Source organism: Sinohyriopsis cumingii, chromosome 1 (genome assembly GCF_028554795.1).
Source record: "Sinohyriopsis cumingii isolate HCF-2022 chromosome 1, ASM2855479v2, whole genome shotgun sequence".
Taxonomy (NCBI): Eukaryota; Metazoa; Mollusca; class Bivalvia; order Unionida; family Unionidae; genus Sinohyriopsis; species Sinohyriopsis cumingii.
In genome coordinates, this window is record NC_142961.1 from 3,327,323 (window position 1) to 3,348,879 (window position 21,557).

General features: G+C 34.3%; 1 protein-coding gene across 1 annotated transcript in view; it reads right to left on the reverse strand.

Moving 5' to 3' along the window:
- The window catches only part of LOC149806328 (uncharacterized), a 237,878-nt gene that overhangs the window by 11,417 nt on the left and 204,904 nt on the right, over positions 1-21,557 (reverse strand). The window contains exons 31-34 of the mRNA XM_089951266.1: positions 17,954-17,988; positions 13,035-13,100; positions 10,564-10,660; positions 4,042-4,076 (exon numbers count right to left, since the gene is read on the reverse strand). Of these exons, the coding sequence (XP_089807392.1) occupies positions 4,042-4,076; positions 10,564-10,660; positions 13,035-13,100; positions 17,954-17,988 (233 nt within the window). The remainder of the gene's footprint in view (positions 1-4,041; positions 4,077-10,563; positions 10,661-13,034; positions 13,101-17,953; positions 17,989-21,557) is intronic.

The window sequence follows — 21,557 nt, forward strand, 5'->3', positions numbered from 1 at the left end:
CTACAACAACAACAACAACAACAACAACAACTAATATATAAATTAATAAAACTTTGTTGTACATTATTATTTACAGTGCTGAGAAATTTTAGTACAGAAAATTTAACAAAATAAATTACTTATCAAAATCTTCAAAATTTTATTGATATTAATTAAAGTTTCTGAGCAATTTATTAAGGTTTTGTTTACCAATTTTTATCACTTTTATTCAGGTTCAACAAAAAAGGACCTATTTTCTGAAAAAATGGGATACTCATCTGCTCTGCAATTTACACAGGTCCACGAATTATATTGGAGTGCTATAGCAATAAAGCGACATTTAGTTAAAATATCCTGATTGATTAAAACCATGACCTTATATATTCTAACAGGCATAATTACAACCAATATCCATATCTACATTATGCTTGAGGGTTATACAAAATATTTACATAAAACATAATCAATAATTTTGTCCTCTCATTCACTTGAAACAATTAACAAGTTGGTCAAATATGAGCGCTTAAAACAAGAGACTTTCTCTTTTGTTATAGATTCAATTATGAGCAATGACTTCTTCACCTATCTGGACCTGAAGAATGCTTATTTAAGTATTCCTATTCATGAAACAAGTCAAAAATATTTAAAGTATTTTTGGAATGGCACACTGTATAAATTCATCTACCTTCCGTTTTGTTTCTCCTCCATGCCATGGGTTTTCACCAAGATTTTGACACCAGTCCATGTCGTTTTCAGAGTGCAGAGTATGATTTTTATATAAATTGATGAGTTGTTGAATATGAATTCACACAGGTGTGCTTTGGGAATGCACACTCAATGTTGCAGAAGTTATAGTCCATGGGCTTTACTATAAATTATGTCTGAACCCTGCTCTGAGGATAACCTTTTTTTTGGTTACCTGATAATTCTGTTCTCTCAAAATTATTTCTCCAAAATGAGAGGGTGCAACTAAATCAATGAATTAGCCTCTTTCACTTATCTCCTTTTCAATGCCTTCCCATTCAGGTCAGAAGCCCCTTTACACTATTGAAGTTAGAAATGAGATAAAATGCTAGTGGGGAACTTTGTGGTGATTGTGACGAATCAATTTGGTTCTTGAAGATCAATATTACCTATTTAAATTGGTGATACAATAATCTTCATCCTAAAAATGATAATAAAATCAGACAAGATCTCATTGACATTTGGGTGCAAATTGATGCATCTAATGCTGGATGGGGGATGTTTGTCTTACATTGAGTAAATCTATTGGGGAAAGATGGCCTCTTGAGGAGACAGGATACCAGACTAATATTTTAGAGTTAATTTTCTTTTCTTTGAGGTCCTGGTTATCATCAAACAGGGATTTACATATCGGCATTACATTACTGCAGTAGCATATGTTAATAATATGGGTGATACAACTTCAATACTGCAAAACAAATGTGGGAATGATGTTTAAAAAGAAACATCTGCCAGGGATACATGATTAGACAGTTATCAGTTGAGACATTTTCAGATTCTACAGTTGATGTTAAAAAGGGACATTTTTTAAAAGGGATAATGCAGACAATTGGTACAGCCTGGTATTGATCTTTTTGCCTCTATATTAAATGCTCACTTAGACAAATATATTGCTTGGATACCAGATCCTGCAACTGTCATACAAATGCTTTTTCATTGTCCTTTTCACATCATGTTCCATACATCTTTCACCTTTTAAGACTTTTTTGAAGGTGTTAAATGAGATTATTGAAGATAAGCAAGAGAAAGTTTTGATACTGGTCCCCCACTGGACCAGACAAACATGGTTCCTGTTATTACTACACTTGGAAGTGGTGCTCTTGTTCTCATTTCTGAAACTGTAGTCCCTAATTGCCTGACTGAAGCTGACTTCATGTCATATTTGAAAAAGTCCATACACATAAATCAATAAGCTTTCAGAGGCTGAAAATCTTGGATATATCCTCAGGTACATCTTCCAACATTATCATCAGATTTATGAGAGGCTTATTTCACCAATATCCAGCTAAGCCTGGATATACCTTTACTTGAGATGTTTTTCATCTCCTGAAGCTGTTATCTTCATCAATCCCATTACATACGTTGGCTCCCTTTAAAAAGGCAGCTTGTTCACAAGAGGCTAGAGTCTTGATGAAAATAATGGATCCCTCATCCAAACACCTGCTGTGATTTATAAGTAGCGTGTTATTGCAGTTAATAATAATAATAATAATAATGAGGACTTTGTATAGCACATAACCTTTAGAAGATAAAAAAGATATAACAAAAACAAACACCATGAAATTAGAAAACATTAAAAAACATGCTAAGAATATTTAAGGTAGGAAACATTATTAGGTCTTTAAGTTTGTTCTTGCAGTCGAAATAAGTGAATTTTGAGAGCACTCTTGAATGTGATCACTGTGTCTTTGTGTCTAAGTTCAATGGGCAATTCATTCCAGGTTGCTGGGCCCTGGTATGCAAAAGAACATAGTGGGAATAATGAGTATATGATTGTCAGAAGAGGAGCATAAGTATCCTGCTGGTGTGTACACATGGGTGATGTCGGATAGGTATGTTGGACTACTGTCCGACAGTGAAACGTAGCACAGAGAACAAATTTTGTGTTTGATTCTGGATCAAATGGATAACTAGTGTAGGGAACAGAGCAGCAGGGAGGTGTGCTCTGATCGTGGTACTCTAAGTATGATCCGAGCAGCTGTGTTTTGAACTATTTTGAAGTTTATGGAGCAGATATTGTGATGAACTGATGGAATTGAGTTACAATAGTCCAGTCTTGAAAGTACTAATGAATACAAATGTTTTAGTGGCATCAACTGAAAGATATTTGCGAATTGAGCTGATGCATCTCAGCTCAAGATATGCAGCCTTGCATATGTTCATGACATGTTGGTGCAATGTGAGAGTACTGTCCAGAGTAACACCTAGGTTTCGTACTGACTGTGTGAATTTAATGTTGGTGTTGCTGATATTTATTGTTTGAGGTAAAGGATGTGCATGAGAAAGTCTTTGTGTTGTGATCAGAATGACCTCAGTTTTATCATCATTCATCTGCAGCTTGATACATGCCATCCATGATTCCACATCAGAAATGCACCTCTCTACACATTAGATGGTAGCATCAACTTCAGTTGGGTGGCTAGATTTGTATATTTGGGTGTCATCAGCGTACAGTTGGTGAGACACTGGATGATGATCTATACACTTGAGAGCGAGTGAGTGTACAGAATGAAGAGAAGAGGTCCAAGAACAGACCCTGTAGAACACCACAACATAGATCAACTGGGCTGGAGTGTATTCCATTTGCAGATACAATTTGTGTCCTGTTGACCATGTAGGTCTTGAACCACAGTAAGGCTGTATCATAAATGCCAAATACATGCTGGAGATGGTGAAGTAATATATCATGGTCTATTGTGTCAAATGCTGCAGACAAATCAATGAGGGTGAGGACTGTAATCTTTCTGCTATCCAACGCAGACAGAATGTCATTAAATACTTTTAGAAGAGTAGTTTCAGTACTGTGGCAAGGGCGATATGCATATGCATTCATTTTAACTGCTGCCATTATTTAAATTCTAAAAATAACAAAGTCATGTGACCCAAACTATATAAACGATGCAAATGTGGCAAACTGGTCATAATTTTAACATATTTATGTTGGTTGGACAATTCAGAGCTGAACATTCCCCAAGCATAGAGAAGAGGGGAAGGAGGGAGGTGTAGATAAACGTATGATAGTCCATAGCACTGAATGTATTGGGTGAGAACTTAAACAAGCTCAGCCTCTGACCTAATTCCAATAATGTCCTTCATACATTGCTGCAAGTGTTTGGATGGGGAATTCATTTTGTGAAGACCAACACCCATCTAAACAGACAGATTTCATAAATGAGATGAAAGACTGGTGGAAGGTCCAAAAAATCATGCATGTTCAGGCAATCCAGAAAAAGTGATAAAAACAAAGTAACTCTAGAATGAAGAAATAGCAATATTAGCAAAATAAAGTGCATGCTCAAAACTATTATAAGTACTCACCATAGCTAACTGTGAAGGTACCATTTCCAAATCCTCTGAAGAAGAAAAAAAAGAAGGAACATAAGACAACAATAAATGTCAATAAATAAAATATCAGAGCAATGTTTACTTGCATTTAATAAATTTAAATGATATTCTGCCTAGGTGTTGGGACAGAAGATCCCTCCTATGAGATTGAGACCTGGGCTGATCGATCAACAGGTCTAGAAGATCATTGAATGGTGGGGCCACAGTGGGGCAAAGAGATGATCTGAGCAGTCGATGTTCTGACTTTTTCCATAACTTGAGGAAGCGATTGGAATAATTGGAAGGCACATGTGAATAGCTGATCCTACTGGATGCTAGAGGCATCCACTACCCATGTTCCATGGTCTGGACAGGATTAATATAAAAGGGAAGTCTGTTATTGTGCCTGTGGGGTCTTCCCCACAGTGTGAAAAATGATGTAATAGGGCAATGGACAGACTACTCCATGAGGATGTCTCTGCCATTCCTGGACAGCCATCAACAAATATGTTCTTCTTTCTCAGAATGTGGCACACTTTATGTTTTCTGAGGTGGCCACTGGAGAAGAAGCAGGTGTGCCTCAATGGATGTGCTGTATAAGACCACAACATACTGACCCTGTAGTGTCAAATGCACCTTTGCAATATACAGTCCAAAAGACCCTGAAGAATTATGCCCTCCAGCACTAAATGGGTACTCCAACTGGACTCCTAATTTATCCACCAGTGCAAAGGTGATTGAAACTGGTCCTAAAGAGATTAGGGTTGATTGAGAATCCTTGTGAGTGAAGATGGAATTATGATTGCTGCATATGGAGATGCCCTAGGTGAACCATTTGCAGTGACATTCAAGGTTCCAAAGAGGAGTTGGTATAGGCAAGCAGACAATGTTTTGTTGCTCATATATCTAAGAGTGACAAATTAACTACTTACTCCAGTGGAACTCAGAATAAGTTCTGATTTGTGAGGAAGTTTCTCAAGTAAACCAAGTCCTGTGGTGGAATAAATTCTGATTTCTCAAGGCAAAGTAAAGGTGTCACTGATGACACTGACATTGTAGTTGTTGTTGTTGTAAGGTTTAATGCCATTTTTCAGCACACAATAGGCTATACATGGTGGCCAGCATTAATGGTGGAAGAAGAACCCGGTAAATCTCCGGAAAGAACCACCGACCCTTGAGAAGCGACTGGCAAGCTTTCTCACATACCCACATTGGCCAATTCCGAGACTCGAACGCTTTAGACCACTCAGCCAGTCAGGGCCCTCACTAACACTGTAAATGTTTTTGATGATTTTTTTAACCAACATTACCACAAAGTTAAAAGAACCAGTGATAGAAAACAACTTTAATGAATTTAAAAAGTTCTGCAAAATCTCTAAGGAGGTATGTTTCTCTATCCCTCCAGAATCAAAAAACTTTGTTAAAAAATGTCTCAGTGAACTTGATACCAAGAAAGCTACAGGACTTGATCAGATTGGTCCACAACTCATTAAATCTCCTGTCTCTGCTATTGTAGATAGCATAACATTCATGATCAATTTAAGTATGGCAACTTAATTTGTCCCCAAATAATGGAAAACTGCAAAAGTAACTCCTATTCACAAATCTGGTTCTAAGAAACTGAAAATCTACCAATGTGATGAAAGAACAATTAGATGGTTTACTTCTTACTTAAGTGAGAGAACACAACATGTCTACATAAATAATGTTCTGTCTGAACCTGGAACAATTAGATATGGAGTACCACAAGGCTCAATTCTAGGTCCGTTACTATTTATTTTATTTATTAATGACCTACCACTTTTACTAAGAGACTCAATATCATCTACAGATCTCTGTGCAGATGACACAACATTGTTAAATATCCAAAACACAAAGCATGAACTTTACAGAATGCACTAAACAAACTGGGAAACTAGTGCACATGCAATGGCATGGTGGTAAATACTGGTAAAACTAAAATATTACTTATCTCAACACAGCAAAAAAGGACAAATTGATAGTAATGAACTATGTCTGACATGGAAGGATAAAAATTTGCAAATGGTCTGTCATGATAGACTACTTGGTGTTCTGGTAGATAATAACCTATCATGGACTGAAAACATATCAAACATATCAGAAAAAAAGTCAATTCAAGTCTATGGCTTCTCAGTAGAACAAGACATTTTCTCCCTAAAAGGCACAGAAAACTATTTTATAACAGTTACATACAACCCTATTTAGACTACTGTAATACAGTATGGGGTAATTCAAATGATAAAAACATAGCAAAGCTGGCATATCTTCAAAAAAGAGCATTAGGGCAAATATCAATCCAAAGGAAAATTAAGCTCATAAGTTAAAAATATTACCTATTCAAGGCCAAATCTGTTTGAGAAAAGCCAAATTAATGGACAGGATATCCCATAATAGTGCACCTGAATACTTGCAATCACTCTTCCAGTATAGGCTACCTGGTAATACTCCCCACCTGCGATCCATGTCTACCAAACAGTATAAAATTTCCAAACCAAATAAGGAGTTATTTTAAAAAAAGTTTTCAATACTCTGGAACTCTGCTCTGGAATAGTATTCCAGTTGAGATTAGAAATGCCCACTCTATTTCCTTCTTCCAAACCCAATATATCCAGTGGCTTCATAGATGCAGCTAAAATAAATAAATTCATTTGTATGAGGGCCTCAAGGTAGATTAGTTCTTAGCTAATTGTGTTACCCTCTTTAAATAAGGTCATTATTATTATTATTAATTAAGACACAACAGAGTTACCAAAGGTCAACAAAGGAACCAAATCTGATGAAGGGACTAAATCTGTACATTGTGGATCAGCCAGGTTTTGAAACATCGGAGAATTGATGTTCCCTGTAATTGGAGTTTGGTCATTACCATTCCCATAACTTGGCTGGGAAGAAATTCTGAGTAGCAGAACCCAGAAATGAAAACCTTCCTAGCCCAAGTATTTCAACACAGTGAGTTGCTGAGGGAGACAAGAATATTTGTCTGCCCTTGATGATGTGGTGGCAGGACATGAGCCAAAGCATCGTTTCTACTATGGGAACAAGGTCCAGTAGTCCACTGAGGCATAAAGGACCAAAGAACCTGAGCTGGAGGGCAGGCTCCACATCCTGTAAGGATATCCCACACAGGTTGGGACAGTAGACAGGGGAGATTGGCCCATACCTTACCTCTGTGCTGTGAGGCTGCCTAGTGATAACAGGAGTATACCTAGTCTTCAACTGATGCATCACTCAGAGGGGTGGGGTGTTGATCTTTCCCATCAATATGCTACCATTTAAGTTTTGGGAGTTGTGCACCACCTCATGTTTGGGAGGGAGCAACATGGTTCCCTGAAGATGAAATATGCAGTACACCACCTATCTTACAGGAAGATGCAACACAGTGCCATGGGCATGCAGTGTGCAATGCACCACCTCCCTGATGGGAGAGAACAAGATTCTGTCATGGATATAAAGTGTGTGGTACACCACCTCCCTAGTGGATGGAAACAACATGCTGTCAATATGAGGTGCTGAGGTGACCACTTCCCTAATGGGAGGGAGCATGACACTACTCAGGGCATGAGGTGAATGGTGCACCAAAACCTCCAAACCCCCCACCCCCACCCCACCCCCCGAATGTCAGGAGTCTCTGACTTCTATAAAGTGATCAAACATTCAGTACTGACTTCTGAAAGGGCCTGACAGGTCCCACTGCCCCCAGTCTGTACTGACATTTTTCTGAAAAACGAAACAAAGACTATATATTGTAATGTCATGCATAAACTCACCCTGTTGAATGCAGTGCAGACAAAGTACACCAATTTATGCACAAGGTAAACAAATGACTGACCCATTAAACTTTACCCCTCTTTTTCTTTTAGTAAGTTAAGTTGATTCTCACTGTTTAACCTTTATTGAGAAAAAATGCAGATACACATGTAATAACAGTGCAAAGTGAGAGTGTGGACATTATTCATATACAACATTTTATTGAAACAACAACTATTGTTCTTTTTAGATAGAGAGAGAAATACACTTGCCACTATGTTAGACAGGTTCTGTTGCTATTCCTTGAACATAAGGAATTCCCAGTACTTTAGTTGTATAATGAAAAGCAGAAGCATGTACCCAAAACTTTAAGGGGTAGGATATGGGATACACAAGGTAATTCTGAAGGTCCCTAAATGAACCGAGTTCTAAATGAAAAAAAAAGTTACTGGAATTGAAATTAAATTACAGAATGGATAGTGTAACATTGACATTTGAGTTATCTGTAGAAGGCAAACTGCTAATAAAGTAATCACTCACAACAATGAAGTTCCTCTGGTGACAATCTTGGGATAATGACCATACAGCATGGCATCCTTGAAAAAGATGACCATTCTGTGCCTGAACCATGTGAGGACCATAAGTGGATTGCATCATACTGACTGACAATTCTCCCCTCTGTGGAAGGGTGTATTCATATAAAATGGACAGTGGTTTTTTAGCATGAATAAGTAAAACTGTGCAATAGTGACATCTACTTCATTACTGCTAGTAAAATACTGAATTTCTTACATTGTAACTGCATTGTTACAGCTTTATTTAAGAAATAACTAATGTTTATAAACTTCAATAATCCTGTTCTTTGATTTCTTATGTTAAGAAACTAATTTCATTTCTCATATTGTTGTGTATGTTTGGTCTGTGTCTAAACTTGAAATTAACACAAAAGACTGGTAGCTTGTTCATCTATTCTGTCATGATTAGTCTGAAGCTGTGCCAAAAAAAACATTACGGTAACAATGATGCATATCGTGAAACAAAAGACAAAGTCATTGTATCATATTTAGAATTTTGAAACTCTTCTTTGGAAAAAAAACTTGGATCTCTGTTCAGTTTCTGATCTTAAATCACACTGAACGATATGATACTTCTTTGTGACTATACAGTAATCACTGTTTCATTGACTCAATGTGAGTTTTTGAGGTCATGTGCATTGGTAAAACATTGATATGCTAATTGAAAGTACAACGCATTGTCTTGGAAAATTTGCAATTTATTTATCTTGTGAGTAATCAATGCTTCACTGACTCAGCATGATGTTTTCAAAGGTTATCTACACTAACTAAAGCTCTGATTTGTTTACATAATTATAATACATTGTCGGGGTAAATATTAGCTTAGACATTTATATTTCAGAGGTCTAAGCAGGTATAAATACTGTACTGAACTTTCTAATTGCATCTTGTGTTTGATTTTGAATATGAATGAATACATTCAAACAAAATATCAACATCAGTTGTGCAGGAAACTCTACACTACTAGTGACAAGCTAACCAACATGACACATACAAGCAGCAAGCACTGACAGAAAGAACAAAGAAACACTTTTATTATCAACCAATCAAACATCATATAACAAATAATGATCAGTGTAATGTCCCAAAAGGCAGAATGTTGTTTTATGGTGAAAATATAATGAATTGTCCTGATTCAAAATGTAGCATATCACATGCATGTCACATGTCAGAACCAAATTTGTCACCTCATGACAAGTCAAAAATCAGGGTATGTGTATACACACCAAAATACATAATTCAGATCTTCTAGCACTTTATATTATGCAAAAACATGAGCCTGTGATGAAAACTATTTCTGAATACATCCTAATACATCAAGTCTGTTATGAAAAGCAGTACAGATTGCCAGGTCTAAAACCATAGAAGCAGTCCATCATTTGTAAAGGTGAGTCATGACCAGAGCCTGCAACCAACACTGATCATCAAACTGACCAAGAACAACACCTTTTCCTGAAATTCATAACTGTAACAGTAACAAAGTAGGAATGACTATTTTGGACACTCAAGGAAACATAACTAATGGAGAAGACAGTAGAAGGATTGTTTTACAAAGCAATAAATTGAAGATCAGAAAGTTCATAGAAATAGCATTACTATTTTTAGCAGATTTAGTGACTGTCCTGGACTTCAAAAATGGAGTACTTCCTGACATTGTCTTCATACTAGGGGTCATTAATAGTTCAGCTTTTACTTTTATTGCCTTTACCAATCACTACTATCTCACCTATGTCCACAGGGGTTTGAGTCTCAGACTTAGCCATTGTGGGTGTGTGAGAAAGCTAACAGCAGCATATCGTGAATTGCTGGTTCATACAGGTTTTTTTCCAAGTTCTTCATCCACCAATTATACTGGCCACCATGTACAACCTAACTTGTGCTGAGTCATTAAACCCAAAACAAAAAGTTTTTCTTCTAAAGATGTCAATATTACATTTTTAACCTGAAACACTATATAAATTACAAGGTGCAAACATTGCAGAATGATTCTGTCCGCCTAATCTTGTAAGTTTAATTGGTACTATTTTTCTCTCTTATTTTTAATCTGGTCAAAAGGCATTTATATTGTTGTTTTAGTTTCTCGGTCTGCTCTTTCAAAGAGACCTATATATACAGGTACATTATAAAGCATTTCTAAACCCACAAAACTTTGTGCATGAACAACATACTGTACCAGATTTGAGCTCACTTCCTCTATGTTTAGTCTTTGCTGTTTTGTTGAAAGAAAGTAAATTTCCCACAGGGTCAGCTTCATTATTACTATCCTCATCCTGGAAGAAACAAAATGTTGAAATAAGCAGAAAAGGTATATTATTTGTAACTAAACTCTGTCCAGATACATTTTTACATGTTTTGTTGATAATATTTTTAAAAATAATCTGCTATAAAGAAAAATTAACTAATGATGCATATCAGATACACATGAGTGAAAGCTGGGAAAAATTAAAATACTGAAAAGCAGGCTGGGGGTAAACGATGCTGCCTAGGCCCCTTGTGGGTCCAGGTCAAAGCCCTGGTAATAGTAGGGTCTAGTGGGGCAAAGCCCACACCCCACCTGGCTAAAAAAGAATTAATTTCAACACTATATTTTTGCATGAAAATTGTAATAGAACAATCCAATATTCTGATCCTTTAATATAATGCACACACCCAATGAATCATTATTACATTAATTTATTTATATAAGAACCAAAATTGAAATCCTGGTACATCTACATGTATTTCAAAAATGTTCTAACACTAACAGTAAGCATTAAAATGGATAACTAAACAATATGATCAGATATTCTGAACTTTCGTCAAGTAAACTAAATATTGATAAAATTATGGCCAGATGGTGCTCAGAGTTTTATTTTTTAATCAGTACAAATCTGTTGGGATAAAACTGGTTAATATCTTTCTTTCTTTTCTAAATGACTGTGCATATGGAGTGTTCCCCCCATGAAAGTCAGTTAAATATATATATATATATATATATATATATTGCATAAAGCAGCTGAAATAGACAATACATTTTCCTCCATACAGTTATACTTTGATGTCTCTACTCTGGAAAAAGGAGTGTGCTGTTCTTTTAGTCATTTATACATTTGTAACTGTATTGAAATGCAAAGACGAAAAGAAAAGACAAAAATGCAGCTATTGTGTGTGAACTTAGCATGGGCAAAATTCTAATCATTCTGACTGACGACTTCCATGCCAAGATAATGCAACAAATTATTTATTTTAAAAAATCTTTCTCTGAAGTAAATGGGGTGGGGGGAATAGAGAAAACAATGTTAGAATTATACACATACACGGGTTTCCATAGATGGCACTAAATTATGGAGTGAAGAATGACTATGGTGATTCAGCAGAACACATCCGAGGATCCTGGAATGAGTTGACTAAGCTTTTATGGGAAATTGTCAAAATGTCACATTTCCTTAAATGTGATTACCAACACAAGTTTATGTTCTGTAAAATTTGTGGAAATTAAGTGAAGCTGGCCATACTTGTCCCCCCCCACCCCAATTCATCAATGATATTTTTTAACACATTAACCCCTGGAGGTTTTTGTCGTTTTCGCCTGAAATTCAAGCAGGAAACACAGTTTGAAAGCTATTTCTGAATACATCCTAATACATCAACTTCCAGGTGATTTTCCAATATCCTAATGCCTAGTTGTGTTAGAAACATGTTTTTCATTGGCTATTTGGCTTGCGCATGAGCAGAAGGGTCACAGTTGGAATTTTTTTCATTTTTTTTTCTTCATCTGTCTGTTTGCAGTTCATAACAGTCCGCTTTAGATTTCCAGATTATTTGGTATCATTGTAGAGCTACATCTGTCTACCTTTCTATAATACCACCCACTTTAGTATATCATGCATGACCATGACACTACAGAGCTTGGCAGTAGGCTACTACTACCTACATTAACTCGTCTCCAGGGGTTAAAGTGTTAATGAATACAAGTAGAAGAAAAACCTAATTGTCTCAATTATTAATTTCAATATTTCAAATTTAATTACCAGTCATGAACTTCCATCAACATTATATAACTATCTGCAAAACACTGTGAAATCATTACATTCAGGAACAGTTAATATTAGTGTGTTTCATAGGAAATTTCATCCCCCCAAAATAATGTCTCTCAATGAATACTGGGACAGTTCAAGAGTGACTAACACTGACAGAGAGAATGTACTGTTCATATGACATGAATTAATGGTAAAGATACAACATTTTATATCAACCCAGCTTTTCTATATTCCATTTTGATTAAATCCACTATCGATAATCTTACATGCAAAATTGGGCTTAATTGTCAATTGTTGTTGATAGGTCTGTGGAGACATGAGTCCACACAGGGTGTTAACTCAAGACCAGTTTAGAAATTGTTTCAACTTTATTTAAATTCCCATTAAACAGCAATATTTGGTAAAACCATGAAAACTGACCCCATCAAAAAACGATTTTACAATATTTCAAATTTTTGCAGCCTGTGTTGCCATTTTCATCTCTTGAAGATAACCGAAGATCTTAGCTATTTATGATCCTCAGAAACTGATGTAAGCAATCAATATTCATAGCACTTAATGTCTTGTATAGAAAACTAAATCTGCAGCAAATAGTTTTGATTTCTGCAGCTATGAAAACAGTTACCTCTTTATTTTCTGATATGCCGAAACTCTTCTTCAGGTATGGTGTATCAAATGTACTTGTGTCATCCTGAAATAACATGTACATTTTTAATGAAAATAAAGAAATACCTCTTGAACCTGACAGAAAACTTTTATTAAAAATGTTGGTGCGGTGACAGTGTTGGAAAGAAAAGCACAAATAGCTTTATATCTAAGGTAAAACCTGTGACCTTGACTAAAAAAATCAAAGGAGTATGTCACAGAATGTATTGTCCTCGTTTTATACTGATTACTCCAAAGTATGAAAAGAATCTATCAAGGCACTTATGAAATAAATGAAAATGAAAATTTAAAACAAAACTTTAACTAGTGATGCTGCCTCTGCCACCTGTAGAAAAGTGACGATGTATTACTTTTCCACTAACAGGGGGTCAACAACACTGATGCTTCTTACTTGCAGATGGAAATTTGAATGCATATGTTGTAAATTTTTATTTCTACTGCAAGTAAGTCAATGATGCAATTAAAAACTGCGAGTGTTTCAAATGGTTTGAACTAGGCATAGGATACTTGTTCTGAAGCTAGTCGGAAATTCAGGAAAATCTAAAAAGTTCAGGATATGTAGCGAATGATCAGAGAATTTAGGTGTGTGACTCATACTAATACTGAATGTTTTTTGTACACAATACAAAATCTATAATTGTGACTTAAATACAATTTTGTCAGTATTACCTAATTTTAAATACAACTTAAATACTGTATTCTTTATTTGGAAAGCAAGCAAAAGTCAAAAGTCAATTTAATTCTGTCAAATCACACAAAAAAGGGACTCATTCATTATCTGCACTCATTCACTATCTGCCTGCTGTCCTGCCACTAACATAGGTGTCAACCCCTTGAGATGAAAACCTGTACGCCAGACCAATAAAATCTTATAAAGACCAAAAAACCTAACATGAAAAAATGTATTCATACATTAAATAAGATCAACAGTTTTAAAACAACAAATGCTATAAACAAAGTATTTTTACATATATTTACATAATTATTTACATTTCAGAAACTTTATTTCATTCTTTTTACTTATAACACTATCATTTTCCTGCTTTGGCTGAGCAAAGAAGATTTTGATGTGTGCTCCCTTCTTCATTTCAAAATTTCTTTCACGCAGTTTTGTCCTGAAGTGTTCCTTCAGATCATATATGCCCAATGCCACCACTTTAATGTCTTTATGGCATTTTTTTACAAAAAGCATGTTAAGATCCTAACTTGGATACAGCTATAATGCCAGGGAAGAATTTAATCCAGTCAGCCTGAAACTTGCCATGACCTCAATCAGTGTCTTCAAGCTTGCATTTCTTTGAGTCAGGCCTGGCCAATTGATGGATGGAATATTTCAACTAGATGATAGAAATATATATATAAAATAATATTTTTTTTGATTTGACATGTGATAGAGTAAGATGTTCTGATTATGAATGTGTTACGAATTTATATTTTCCCCCATAAACCCCAAAATATTACGCCAGGAGCTATCTAAAAATTGAAATTAAAAATTAAAAAAATTACAAACCAGCAATCATGAAGTTTATACCTCGTAAACTGGTGATAATTTCTATGAAAATTACGTATAAATTGACAGAACTACATATTTTTTAGGTTGAGAATGACATCACTCAGTATCTGTACTACTTCCGTCATTATGGCAAATTCCTGCCACAATTCATCTTCCTGTTTGCATTATATATCCGACTAACATAATTCAAAACTATGACAGTATGATAAAATGCTGGTACTAAATTCAGCACACTATTTATCTTTAACTAGTATATTGTTAAATTTTTTTATCAATAGACTTTATCTCCACACAGAATTCGGACAAATTACAGTTACACCAACATGACTGTCACACTAAGTATGAAAATTGATGTACATTTTATGCATATGATAGTAATAAGTATAAATACTTAAATAATAATGTACAAAATAAGAAAACATACTTACTACACAGGTAGTTAGTCAATATTAGAAATCCGAGTGAGCGTCAAATTTCAGTGCGATAAACAACAATATCTTCACACAATGGAGTTGAACCATGACATGAAACTTGTTTCATTATCAAAGAAAAAGCACAGTTTGATTGGTTATTTCGGGCCACCCTGATCCTAATGAATTCTCATTTTTTTAAAAAATTATGTCCAGAGTTCTGGATGCACATACACACACAAAAAATTTGTAAAAGAAAATGTACAAAACAGTTGTAACGCCATACACTAACGAAAATGGAAAAAACGGTACAAATTACGAGTAAACCATACAAGTTGACACCTATGCACTAATACATTAATGGTATACTTGAGAACTTAAATATTTATGTTCAGAAATCATTTACCATATACATAAATTTTTGTCCAGGAGGAAAGTTTCTCTTAGCAAGTTATTATTTTAAAAAAATGCTGTTCTTGTGCAATATTGGTGACCAATGATAAGTAATCCAAACCTGAAATGGTATTCCTTCGGAGATTTTGATCTTAATAGCTACCAGTGCCTGATACATTTGTAAAATTGCTATCTGAGTAAAACTTAAATTGATCCAAGATATTTTACTTTTCAATGAAAAACCAAAATTGGAAATAAGTTTATAATAATTTTTTTAAAATGGAAACAAAAAACAGTGGTTCCCCTCTTGGATGCCCTTCCCCTTCCTCAGTTAGTGGCCACCATCTTTATACAGGCAGAATTCCATGGTACTGACAAGTCTGTGTTCAAAAGTACCATCTAGAAGAGCCATCCCTCTAATGTTGGCCAGCAGTCAGCATATTAATGCAAAAACTGTAAAATTTACCCCTGGTAAGTGACCACACAATGGGATTAGCAGCCAGAAATCTCAAGAATATTTGTTGATATCTAAATCCAACACAATGACATTTGTTCCGACATGCTGATAAAGTAACTTGAATCCATACAAATAGGTAAGTAATCTCATTATCATAACTGCTGTGTTCCTCACCTGTTAGATTTGTCACTTTGATAATTACATTATAGGTTATTATTACCACTAATAATAATATTGATGATGACTTAGTACATAGCTTAATGTTTAGAAGCTCCAAGTGCTTTACAATATGAGTTCAAACATAAGGTCATATGTATGTATGTATGTATGTATGTACCAGTGGAGGGTACAAACAAAGGAGATGAGTGATGCTTGATGTTTGGTGCTATAGACAGCTTTGATATCTTTGAGGTTTCTGTAGTAATTACAACTCAAGTGTTATAGTGGCATCAACTAAATGAAAACTCTAAATGGAGCTGAAGCATCTCAGCTCCAGACATGCTGCCTTGCATATTTTCATGACACGGTGCTGTAGATAAAAAGGGTCCCAGCAAGGGGCTAGAGAAGGATGCATCGTATATTACTTAAACTACACTTAATTAAATTATAAAAAATATCCATGTAGTATTTCAAACCAACATAGTAACAAACTATCAAAATTTAAGTTCATGATTGCATTCTGAGATTTATTGCACCATTACTCTGCATATTTATTGCTTCTTCTGCATCTTATATATTAATGTATTTATAAAAGAAAGAATAAAATGTCTTGTATAAAATCATTACATGAACGTCACTCAACTTCTGTACCTAATAATGTTTAATGACAAAGTATAATACATGTACTAACATAAACTGTACTATATGCAACATTTTTTGCAGAATAACCTTAAGGTATATCTAAACAGAAGTGATCATTAACTGCTATGTATACATAATAATCTTGCTTCAAGCCATTTCAAAACAGTTACTGAAAAGATGAAACAAATATTATTCATGTAGTTAAATCCCCCTAATTTCATAATGTCTTTTAGTACCTATTTGTATATGTGTTTACATGTAATTAGCTATTTTCATGAGAGATGGAAAAAACTTGAATAAAGATATTTAAATTTATTTTTTTATTTTTTAGTAGAGGACCTCAAGGGAGATTAATTCTATTTAACTAATTTGAGTTACCCTATTTAAAAAAAGACATTATTATTATTATTTTTAATAATTATTTAAAATAATATTTGTGTAAAGTTTTATCACTCATATTCCATAGCATTCCTACGAGATATAAATGAAATAATTAAATATTTAAAAATCTGGTGTGCCTTTCTTACTTTATATGTTATTACTCATCTATGTGATCCACCTCTAGAAAGGCTATACCTATTTTCAGGCCACTGTCCTGATGCAGAAGGGATGGCCTTGTAACGCTGAATCCTGTACTATTAAAACCAAATAAAATTGAAATTAAATATTTATGACTTTTTTATGCATGGGTAATTATTGTCAGCAGATGACACATGTTCCTAGATATTTAACATTTGTTCAAGTACAATGTTAATTTTAAGGTTTACAAACATACCTGTGCAAGTTCATGTTGTAAACCATCAGTTATATTCAAACAAATATGTAGAGCCCTTGAATATCAATTATCTCAGCATCAAAAAGGATAAATACTCAATATTGTTCAGATATCCTAACTAAAAGCATTACCTTGAACACCAAAGACAACATTGCAACCAGCAAGCATATTTACATATATGCTTTAGGGTTATACAAAACATTTACATGAGAAAAATTATTTTTACTATTGTGTAACTGTCTTCGAGGAGATTTATTAATTGTTCTAAAAATTTCTAAAATTGTTATGACCCTTTTAATTGGGAAAGGACTAAAAGTAATATGCATTTCATCTTACTAACAATGGTATGCCTTGTTGTAAAGCATACTACCACAGGTCTGCTGGTGATGATTTAGTGAATCAGACCCAGTTTAGATATCCTACACAGTATGTGAAACAAGCACTGAGGGCATGAGCTTGTGCTACTCTAGAATAAAGATATATCATTAATAAAATAAAATGTATGTTCCAACCTTTTGTAAATACTAACCATAGCCAACTGTGATGGTACCATTTCTATATCCTCTGAAAAAACAGAAGTAAAATAAAAACCACAATTATTTAGAAGAATAAAAACAATCAGAGGAAAGGTGACTTACATTTACTTACTGATAATGTAAAATTATATTCTGCCAACGTTCTATCAAAATTTGGACAAAGTATTCTCATTTCATATACTGAAACCTAATCATACATGATTCTTTAAAAGGTTAAAAAAAGTACTTTGTTCCAACATATAGAATTGGTAAGCTGTTCCATTTGAACAGCTGAGTACAATTCAAATATTACTAAGGTTCAATATTAGATTCTGTCTAAATGTTAAAATAATAAAGATTAGAAAAACATGCCTTGTATGACAACATTTACATCAATCTTACAGCAATAAAGCAAAACTATTATTTTCTTGTCAAACTTTATTGATCAAGAACTGACAATGCACAAATACAAACCTGTTTAATGTATACATAATAATACTATGTTAAACTATTTAAATGAACATTGCCTCCAATTGTGGCTTTGTCTGTTGTTCTAGCAGTTTATACACCACTCCCTAGATAACTCATGACCTGATAACTCTCGAACCTACTTATAACATGGGGGGAGGTGCGGATCCCATTTTTTAAACCAGAAAATACCCAAACATTGATCCCTGTTTGTTGAAACTGAAGAAAATCGTGATAAAAATTGGGATAATGTAAACTTTATATATCACTCGTTTTATAAAATAAAAAAGTAGATATGTAGATAGGACCTGGAAATTTTAATCAACATTGTGAAATATCAACTTTTAATAAGAAGTCATATAATTTGTTACATTTTCTTTCCAAACAACATTCTTTGTATATCATAATTAAGGATATTCTAGGAAGTTTTGATCAGCGAAAATGTCACTTACGCCTAGTGGAGGCTGTACTTTAATAAATAAATATCAATTACATAATTTTTTATCAAGTGAAATTTGTGTTCTGGTTCTATCTTTTAGTTCCAATTAAATGCAATCATCATAAATGCAATGTGTCCTCTTGTAATTAAACCTAAAAGGTGTCAATCTACCGTAACAGCTATGACTATGAGCATTTCTCTGAGAACCAAATTAAGTGCTGACCATGTTTTGATATCTGACCAGCGGAAGCATTTGTTGTATTGTTGCACTGAATTAAAATCTGGCCTCCTTTGTAATATCACATTAATTACGTATTTTGAATCTAAAGGAGGTGGAATTAATAAAAAAGTTAAAAGTGACATGAATCCTACATGCTTAAAATCTAGCGGCCCATATCATATGGCGGGTGAACTCATTTCAGTTGATCAATCGAACACTGTTATAAATGTTATTGTGTACACAGTCTAATTAAATTACCTAAATTAACCTACTCAGTCATAACTGATGAAATATAGCAATGCAACAAAGCAAAATGAATACTTCGCAAAATAAAGAGCTTTGTTTCACAGATACGGACTATGGGGGGGGGGGGAAACAAGTTTCAGAGAATTCCTGAATTTGCCCTTAGAGATATCCTAAAGGATAAGAAGTTTCACTCTTTCTTGCAACGAAATCACAGCATCAATATTTTACTAACTGGAAAAATACAAAAATTGAGTCTTGACATAAACAATTATATCAGAAATAATTCCACTTGGAGACAATCAACACAGTTAAATGTCCGACATATTGCCAATAATGGATTTGCTTTAATTTATGCCTCAAACCAGCTCAATCCATTCAATCATCTGTACATTTTGTTTTGTTAATTCTGATGTAAGCTTTTCACAATGAATTAAGATATAGTGTTATTAATCCAGTTGAATCAGCTGTTAGCATAGTTCTAGTTCTGTTCTATGGTTCCAATTATTGTCAACACCCACTGCTCTTATGATTTAGAATATGAGCATTTAACAGATACCTAATTTACTCAATAATGTAGCAACATGTGATCTTGATATTGTGCCAAGATACTTACAGCTGTTTTAACTTGTTTGTAAACTTTCCTTGAAATTTCTTGATATACTTTGGTTATACTTCTGGCATTGCCTTTTTTATACCGTATATATGAACGTTAATTACCATCATTAAATTAAAAGGAATGAAAGAAAATACATAACATGCAGAATATGTGTCCTCAAAAACCTAATTCAGAATGCATATGTTTTATAGTAAACAATACTAAATGCCTTACAAGTTGACAAAAAGGAAATAAGGTCAGATATACAATGAGGGGAAAATAGTTGCCACATTTACGGTACCATGAGGCTGCCTATTTAGGTACCTTTAGCTCAACAAAACTGGGAATCTTTTATCTGGCAATCAATTGCTGGTGCTTGCATAACACATAGTAGTGCTGAACATGGTTTCTCTGAATTATGATGGTGGGCCAGTCATTTAAAAAAAAAATAGTTGCATCGATAAACAGGATTAACTTCTAATTAGTCGCGCTGGCTTTCTTGCTTGTTTATTTAAGACTAACCTTTAGCTATTGTGCAGTTTGGCCACAGCTGACCAGAACATGAAAACAGGTCATATCCTGAGGGAAAATAAGGGGCATCACAGGGAAAAACAGTGTGTCTTTTGTGAATTTCACGCATATTGGAACCAAAAGATCGGTCAATATTTAGTGAAACCAAGGCTTTAAAAATGCCATGAAAAACCTCCCAATTTAAGGTCCTAATCTCTCTATTTTTTTTATTTAGTCTCCCTACTTGGATTTTGAAAAGTTCACAGGTATGCCTTACATCCCATTTTACAAAACTACAAAATTCCCTCTTAACACAAACCAGTTTCAGGGTTTTAATGATTAACTGGCCTATTTTGCTGTCAGAAAATGAAAGACAAACCAGGCCAACTACCAACAAAGGAGACACCGAAACATCAAGCTTTCCACTGTGTGGAAAGTTATGATGTTGTTCAGCCAAAACACAAAACTAAAGTAGACTGATGATGGTGTTAGCTGATTATAATGAGAATTTTAGCCTTTATTATTACTTACTTATGCTAGTTAGGTGCCTTGTACAATTAAACGTGCGTACCATTTCATAAATATTACCTCAGTTTGTAGGATTGCTTGTATCACTAAATATGAGTAACTTGTCAAAATGTGATTTAATGTAATGAAACAGCTGTTAAGGACTAGTTGAAATGTTATCTGGAAGAATGCAATGTGGTCGAAACAATCAATAAAGCAAAATCTGCATCTAATATGTTTGTGAAAAAAATAAAGATTTAAGTGATGCTATGCACGCTTTGCACTGTGTAAGTGCTGTACATTATAGTTCAGCCTGGTCTCCTGGGTAAACTCAATCGGCCTGCAGATAATGAAGTCTGTATTTATCTATATTTAATTTCATGTTGGAGAAATCAGAAAATATGCACATGCAAAATAATAACAAAATCAATCACAGTATTTTATAATAGTAAAATAAGTGTCAGGACACTGAAAATTATCTTTTTACATGCATATGTCTTAGGAAACAGATTTGTTTTTATTTTTTCGTGTCCCAAGATTTTTACAGCCATTACATTAGTCAATAAAAAGATTTTAAAACTGTCAAGTTTAGACATTGGCATGTGGATTAACCGATCCCCCCACTTCTTCCAG